The 8,998-nt window shown below is 34.6% G+C and overlaps 1 protein-coding gene across 1 annotated transcript; it reads right to left on the bottom strand.

Annotated features, from left to right (window-relative positions):
* Positions 1 to 1,138: 1,138 nt before the first annotated feature.
* LOC127807418 (60S ribosomal protein L3) lies at positions 1,139 to 4,412 on the bottom strand. Its single transcript, XM_052345254.1, has 6 exons — positions 4,342 to 4,412; positions 4,023 to 4,120; positions 3,261 to 3,371; positions 2,390 to 2,694; positions 1,739 to 2,148; positions 1,139 to 1,606 (listed from the first exon to the last, which is right to left on the bottom strand). Exons 2-6 carry the CDS (start codon positions 4,105 to 4,107, stop codon positions 1,348 to 1,350), a joined length of 1,170 nt encoding a protein of 389 aa, XP_052201214.1. The 5' UTR covers positions 4,108 to 4,120; positions 4,342 to 4,412; the 3' UTR covers positions 1,139 to 1,347.
* Between the last annotated feature and the right edge of the window lie 4,586 nt (positions 4,413 to 8,998).

The raw sequence follows: 8,998 nt of genomic DNA on the forward strand, positions 1-8,998 counted from the left end.
TATGTGCAAAACATTGGCAAGGTGTACAGTGTGTTAATGCCAACATAACTGGACTATTATTGAGTGGCGCAAATATGAAGCCCGATCCTCTTCTTCACCGCACACAGCATCTCCATTGCCATCGTCCGCTGCCTCCATTATCGGCAACCTCATCCCCGCCGCTGTATATATATTTAATAGAACTTTTATATTTAACGTATACATATTGTATTAATATAAAATTTTAATAAATAATTATATATAATTTATTAATATCTAATATTATATAAAATAATTACGTATAATTTATTAACATATGTATATTATATTAATATAAAATTTTATCTATGTATCATGCCAATGTATCATGCGATTGTTGAGATTTAAAAGATGTAATAAGTCCCAAATTAAAATTGGAGGGGCACAATAAGTCTCCCTTCAAATTTAAGGGCACAAATACTTAGACGGGAGAAGTTCAGGGGTATAGATGTATTTTTAGCCTAGAGGTTATGTACATGAGCATGTACCTCCAATGCATTTTGTTGCATGACAAACGTTCATAAATAGAGAAAGAGCTGCTTCACACAATTACAATCCAAAGGCCCTAAGTAGAGATGTAGCAATGGGCTGTGGTCGTGCCTTAATAATGTGGACTAGGCTCAAGGGTTCGACCACATCGGCGGACCATTTAAGCAAACTGTTTTAAAATTTTAGAAAAACGAAAAAACATTTTTTAAAATAACAATACTAATAGAATATGGATATTGTTCGATAATTTTAATGAAAAATCAATTTCTTGATTGAACAATAGTTGAAATTATTGTTTTTTTGGCTCAAAATACTGAAAATAGAAGGTTATAAAGTGTAAGTATGCATGCATGCACGTATGTATATGTATATTCGTGCGTATATGTATTTATATAATACACTTCTCCAACTTGTAGACCAATTCATGGTCCAACCAACAGTCGGTCCGGTTCTAATAACACTACATAAAATAAGCAGAGCAAAAAAACCTATAACAAACACCCACACCATCCGCATCAGCAACAGGCAGAGAATTAAGAAGAAACCTACGAGTTCCTCAATATCATACTAACATTCCAAATCACCTCTCACCAATATGGACCAAAAATTACGATCATTCTGGCGAACAAACTGGCAAGCAACAGTAAATATAAAAATTACCATCCAAAATATTCAAAACTCAAAATCTCTTTAACGAAACAAAACTTGCATCAAGGCAGTTCAATTCCTCGCAAATTAAGATAACCAACAAAAATAATATCCAAAAAGACATTTCTGGTCCAAATAAATGCATGCCTTTGGAGACGTCAAGAAGAAGCCCCATTTCACTAACCAGGAATATTATGCTTTCAGGCGTCCATAGTACTTCTGCTTCTCTTGTGTGGTCTGGAAACGTCCATGTCCGAACTTCGAAGATGTGTCGATGAACTTAAGCTTGATCTCCTCAAGGGCCAAACGAGAAGTCTGTGCGAGCAGCGACTGACGAAGCGTAACGACCCTCTTCTTCGGCCCAACGCAGCATCCCTTTACCATCAAATAATCATCCTTCACTACACCATAGTGCGGGAAGCCACCCATGGGCGTCACATCTTTCTCGGTTCTGATTTTAAGTGAACAAGAATTAGTCCATGTTCCAGGCGGAAACACAAAAAAAAAAAAAAAAAAACAGAAATGAGAACAAAACAAAACAGGAGCACCAAAAGGATGTCTAACTAACATAACGAGTACTGACCTGTCAAACTCAGTGATAGCGGTGTGGCCTTCCTGCCCAGCTTTGCCAAGCTTGTAAACTTTCTTGTTCATTTCAGTTCGGTGGTGATATCCATTCTGACCAGCCCTGGCAACAGTGAATGAAACTCGGGCAGGGTGCCAGGCACCGATACATGCCACTTTCCTCAGACCCCTGTGAGTCTTACGTGGAAGGCGAGTCACACCCCATCGCGTGACAACACCTTCATAACCTTTACCCTTTGTCACGCCAATGATGTCAATCATCTCATCCTTCTGGAAAACAGCATCAATAGGAATTTGCTTCTCAAAGAAGCTATAAGCATAATCCACTTTCTGAGCAACAGTCCCACCATTAACCTGGATCTCCATAAGGTGTGCCTTCTTCTGCTTTAGTCCTTTCATTTTCTTGATCTAAAAGGTTCAGTAATAAACCATGTTATAATCTAAAGGCAGACGCCAAAATGGAATATGCAGAACGAACACGAAGAGTCTTAAAGATTTCACTAGGAACAAAAAGGGAGATGCATCATCTTTTGCAGCAGTAGGTGTTAAGAAATCAAGGATATGAAACTACCAACATCAACAAAAATAAGTGCATAACAGAGTTTGGGATAAAATACTAGTATCAAATTCAAACATCACAATTTTGCACCTGAGTGTGAGCCAAAACCCTTATAACAGATGCATACTTCTTCATTTTCTCAAGCTGTGCATTAATATCTTTCTTCCCTTCATCACTTTCATACTTTTTGGAGTATTTCGTAAAAGCCTTCTTCTTCGACTTGCACCAGTTCTTGTAGAACCTCCTTCTCACCTCCTCACTCAGATGTTGGGCCCATACAGTGTTCAATGAACGCAGACCACGTGGGGTCTTCACATAACCAACCACTCCAACAACCACCATGGGTGGAGTCTCAATAATTGTTACTGCCTCACATGTCTCCTTCTTGTGAAGTTCTAGGGAAATTAAACATAATTAGAATTGGAGAAGATAAGATTTTAATGGCAACAACTGCAAAACAGGACACTCTACAAGCCAACCAAGAACACATTTTACTTCAACTAGAAGACCCATAAGAGTAGTACTCTAAAAGTCACTAATCATAAAAACATATAGCTAAATTAAAATTTTCATCATGCACGGAGATCAACCAACATCATCATACAAGGATCTCAGCCTAATGCCAAGTCCAATAAAATAGCAAGATTTCAATATATAATATAAGAATAAAGTTTAACACATATCAGCCGAAATATAAACATAGCAAATTAAATCCGAGCAACAGGTGCATGATATCCCCAAATGTTTCAATGACTTAAACTTTAGTCTTTTACCAAAAATAAGAATTTATACTTCTCAAGTTCCTCTAACAGTGCATCTGAAAAAAGTATATCAATAGTGCTTTTACAGTACAAATGATGTATTCCATTTTAATAAACCAACGATCAGATTAAAATCAAAATGCTGTTTTCTTTTTCTAGCAGAAGATAAAACCAGCATATATAGAAAGAAAGTTCCTTACTTGAACCGGGCTTTTCAACATCCCTGACAATATGGGTCATCCCAGCCTTATAACCGAGAAATGCAGTAAGCTTGCAAGGCTTGTTTGGGTCATCCTTGGGAAAAGCCTTAACTGCATACACACAGGAGGATGACCATCACATTAGTATGACCAATTTATACACTTTACACTGCATTCAACTCGTAGCAACGTATTCAAGAAGTAATGAGATCTATCATGGATTATTGTAGAACTGGTGGTATCAGTAATCAAAGCATCACATAGAATGACCAATAACATAAGCTACAGCATTTGTAGGATAAATTAATCAGAAACAGGTCAAAAAGTTGGCTACTTATCCCTAATCCAAGAGGCTATATGAAACGGAAAACCTTATGTTTGCACAAGTCACAAAAAACACTGGAAATGGCTTCTATTTGGCAGAAAATGATCATGAATCACTGATCCTAAGAAACCATGGCACAGTTGCTAGTTGCTACAAGTATGCAAAGAAAAAAAAAACTAAAAAAAAAGAGTTAGATTTAATAATTTCAGCATATCCAATACCACAATATTTCCAAAATTGCCTGCCTCATCCAACCGTCAATATTTCCAATATTCTCAAAGTCCAATTCTCACATCACGAGTGCATATCTAGCAAAGATAATCTACCGTGTGAATGGTTTGCAGGTATCATATGGTTATCAATAAATGATAACTACAAAATGAAGCTCTACAGCCCATTTGCTAATTCAATAACAATAACTAGGGAACAAAGCGTACCTTTTCCTCTGTGGCGAGATGCACGCTTCCTCGGGAGGAATCCAAGGGAACCATGCCTGGGATGCTCGAACTTCCTGTGAGACATCCTTCTCCTCCTCCTTAAATGAGTGGGGGAAAAAAATCATTACTCAACAAATCAACAGTAAAGAACATTGCACCAGAATCCAAATAAAACCTCATGTACATAAACAGTTTTGATTCCAATGAACGTGTATATATATATATATGTATGTATGTATGAAATAGATATATATATCTTAGAATCAAACTCAGATTCGAAGAGAGAGAGAGAGAGAGAGAGAGAGAGAGAGAAGCAAACCAAAGCTCTTCTCTTGCGGCGGTCGGCACTCACCTTCCAACAGGGCTGAGAAAACCCTAGCACCCCTCTTTATATAGTTTCTGTATTAGTACAAGCTCCCCCTGAAGATCGTTGAAATTACAGAATCACCCGCCTTTTACGAATTTTTAATTAAGGCGCCTGTGTCTGATCCAATTGCAAGTTTCCAACCCATCAGCCCGCCCGAATAGCCCGGACAGCCTACGATCCATTCTGGCCCGGCCCGCTAGGCCTACTTGTTTGAATTATTTTTAACAAAATTAAAAAGTAATATTCTATTAACTTTTCATTTTATTAAAATCATTCTCTTTTTTTATGAATTAATAAGATCATTCTTAAAATTACATAATGTTTTTAGATAATTTTAAAATTATTATATAATATATTTTTTTGTATTGAGCAATACCTCAAAACTATTTTTATTGTCTTAAAACATTGACAAATCAAAAGTTATAAAATAGATATAAACTATAACTTACAAAATATATTATCCTAAGTTATCAATAATACACAAAAATAATTTATATATTAAATTAAGAATAAAATAAAATAATATTATTTCACGTTTGGTAAATGATATATTACTTGAGATTATAACTATTATATTATATTATGTTTGATGTTTGAAAATGTTAAAGAGGCATTAGATGATGTTAAATCATAAATGACTAAACTAGCCATTTGTCATATAATTAGGTATATAATTATACTTTTAGATTATATTCGGACATAATTATATACATCTTAATTATACTAAAATAACGAAAAAGAAAAAAAAATTATTAGTGTGGTTGGAGCTGTACAACTCCAAATGTTAGGTTTTAGCAAACTAATATACATATTTTTGTGTGGGCATATGCATATGTATATGTGTGAGAAAGTAGAATAAGAAAGAAATGAAAATCAAAATATGGAAGGAAAAAGTGCAATCATCAATAATTTAGATCGCTTATAGGCGATCTAGATTGCTTCTGAATAAATTTATAATAAATATATTTGTCAACGACGAATAATAGGCAACAACCTTCAATGGCGAATTTAGATTGATGGCATGGGATACTCTAATGTTTGGTGACCGTAGAAAAATTACAAAACTTGAAATTAGAAAAAAAAAATATGGTGGAAATAGTTGGTGATGGTAGAAGATAGGTAAAGCTCGTTAGAAATGACAAAGATGAAAGATAAGACTTGACAATTACTGTTGGTGTTGAATGATCATAACGTCTCAAATACGTATCGTATATGTTGATGATCATAGTGTTTCAACATAGGCGAAGAGAGAGTGAGGATGTTACTAGTGAAAAGATGAGACATAAAGAGAACAGAAAAGAAAAGAAGTGGCCTCTCAAATACGTATCGTATATGTTGATGATCATAGTGTTTCAACATAGGCGAAGAGAGAGTGAGGATGTTACTAGTGAAAAGATGAGACATAAAGAGAACAGGAAAGAAAAGAAGAGGAGGCCACATGTAATTTGTAAGAAAATTGTTCGAAAGTTTCAAATTTTAGTTCCCTAGCCCAAATTAATTTATTCATGATGGTGCGATGCTATTTTGTCTTATTAATACAAGATAAATTAGTTTGTGAATAATTTTATATTGCATGTATAAACATTTTAAATGTGACATTAACACTTTATTTGGATAGTTATTTCTCGAAACATGTAGTAGATTTGGTGTTTATATTTTGGGTAATGCTACTAGGCATGACTGATGACAATCATCGGTACATGTGGCAACCACATGACAGTAATCTGTTGAGCGTTTTTTCATCTTTTCAACCAAATACTACCATGTGGTTGCCATATGTACTGATGATTATCATCAGTCATATATTGTAACATTACTCTTACATTTTAAAGAAATTTACAAAAAAATCACTTAAATTGATCTCATTTGTAATTTGACCCCCTTTAATCCACATACAATAATACTTAATCCCCTTATTTATAGAAAATACTTATTTCATCCTTTTTCAAACCTTGTGACTCTTATAAAACTAAAGAGAATAAATGCAAGAAAAATAGGAAAAACTCATGAGATGAGAGAATATAAATTTTCTTTATCCTTGTTATCAAAAGGCATTCTCACAACATAAAATTCCTCTATTTATAGGCTTACAAGAAAAGAAATTCAAAGGTCACATGTTACAATTATAATGAATGAATAAAAGAGTAGTCATATGTTACAATTATAATGAAGGGAGTAAAGGGGTAGGAGTTTAGAAGATGAATGGACATCCACTTAATCATGATATTTATAACACTCCCCTTGGATGTCCATTAATTAATATATGCCTCATTAAAACCTTATTAGGAAAAAACCTAGTGGGAAAAAATCCTAGTGAAGGAAAAAGAGTACATTATATTGGTGTATAATATGCATTAAAACTTGCCTCGTTAAAAACCTTGCCAAGAAAAACCTAGTGGGAAAAAACCCTGGTCAAGGAAAAGAGTACAGTGCATATTTCTCCCCCTCAAACTAATGTCACTTGAGATCTCTATACCGTCGCATTCCAATGCCATGCACCAACTTCTCAAATGTCGTGGTTGGTAATGCCTTTGTCAATAAATCTGCCAAGTTATCCTTTGATTGAATTTGTTGAACATTTATATCACCATTTTTCTGGAGGTCATGAGTAAAAAAGAATTTTGGTGATATATGTTTTGTTCTGTCTCCTTTAATATATCTCTCTTTCAGCTGTGTAATACAAGCAGCATTATCTTCGTATAATGTGGTTGGCCTTTCTCTGATAAAAGATAATCCACATGTACTCCGGATATGATGAGTTATTGACCTCAACCAGACACATTCTCGACTAGCTTCATGAATTGCAAGAATTTCAGCATGATTTGAAGAAGTGGCAGATATAGTCTGTTTTGTAGAACGCCATGATATTGCAGTGTCACCACATGTAAATACATAACTTGTTTGAGATCGAGCTTTATGTGGATCAGACAAATAACCTGCATCTGCATAACCAACTAGTGATGATTTAGATTCCTTTGAGTAAAACAAACCCAAATCATTTGTTCCTCGAAGATAACGAAATATTTGCTTAACTCCATTCCAATGCCTTTTGGTTGGAGCAGAACTATATCTTGCCAATAAATTTATAGAAAATGCTATGTCAGGACGAGTATTATTAGCAAGATACATTAGTGCACCAATAGCACTAAGATATGGTACTTCAGGACCAAGCAGTTTCTCGTTATCTTCTTGAGGTTGAAATGGATCCTTTTTCACATCAAGTGATCTAACAACCATTGGAGTGCTCAATGGATGTGCTTTGTCCATGTAAAATCGCTTAAGGATCTTTTCTATATAAGTTGATTGATGAATAAAAATTCCATTTGTCAAATGCTCAATTTGCAGACTAAGACAAAATTTTGTTTTTCCGAGGTCTTTCATTTCAAATTCCTTCTTTAAGTATTCCATTGCCTCAGATAGTTTATTTAGAGTTCCAATAATATTTAAGTCATCAACATATACTGCGATAATAACAAACTCTAATCCTGAATTCTTTATAAAGACACATGGACAAATAGGATCATTTCTATATCCTTCTTTTAATAGATATTCACTCAAACGATTGTACCACATGCGTCCAGATTGTTTTAATCCATACAAGGATCTTTGCAATTTAATTGAGTACATTTCTCGAGAACTTGAGTTATATGCTTCAGGCATTTTAAATCCTTCAGGGATTTTCATATAAATATCACTATCAAGTGATCCATATAAATAAGCTGTAACCACATCCATTAGACGCATATTAAGCTTTTCATGAACTGCAAAACTGATTAGATATCGAAATGTAATTGCATCCACCACAGGGGAATATGTTTCTTCATAATCAATACCAGGTCTTTGAGAAAACCCTTGTGCAACTAGTCGAGCTTTATGTCTCATGACTTCATTTTTCTCATTTCGTTTTCGCACAAAAACCCATTTGTATCCGACCGGTATTCCACCTTCTGGTGTTCGGACTACAGGTCCAAAAACTTCGCATTTTGTGAGCGAATTTAATTCTGCTTGAATTGCTTCCTTCCATTTTGGCCAATCATTTCTTTATCGACATTGTTCGATAGAATTTGGTTCAATATCCTCGCTTTCCTTAATAACATCAAGTGCTATAGCATATGCAAAAATGTTATCGATAACTTGTTCTTTTCGGTTCCATCTTTTTCTTGTAGAGACATAATTTATTGAGATCTCATCACTTTCATTATTTTCAAGTACCTGAACCTCTTCTAGGGTTTGAACCTCTTCTGGGGTTTTTCATCAATTATGTCTCGAGTCTCGTCAAGAGTACTAAACTCCTTTATTGTGCCATCTTGATCACGTACTCCTTTTCTTTTTCTAGGATTTTTATCCTTGTAACCGATTAGTCTACCACGTTTTAAACTTGTCTTAAATTCATTAGCTACAAGTAGTCTTTCAGGGACATCAACTTTTGCAGGAGTATTTACAGCTGGTATATGCGATTTAGTTATTTTTCTTAGGTCAGTAAATGCATCTGGTAATTGATTTGCAATATTTTGAAGATGAACTATTTTTTGAATTTCTAGCTCACATTGATTTGTGCGAGGATCAAAATGAGATAGTGATGATGCATTCCATATAATTTCCTTTTCCA

This window comes from Diospyros lotus, chromosome 8 (assembly GCF_014633365.1).
Source record: "Diospyros lotus cultivar Yz01 chromosome 8, ASM1463336v1, whole genome shotgun sequence".
NCBI lineage: Eukaryota > Viridiplantae > Streptophyta > Magnoliopsida > Ericales > Ebenaceae > Diospyros > Diospyros lotus.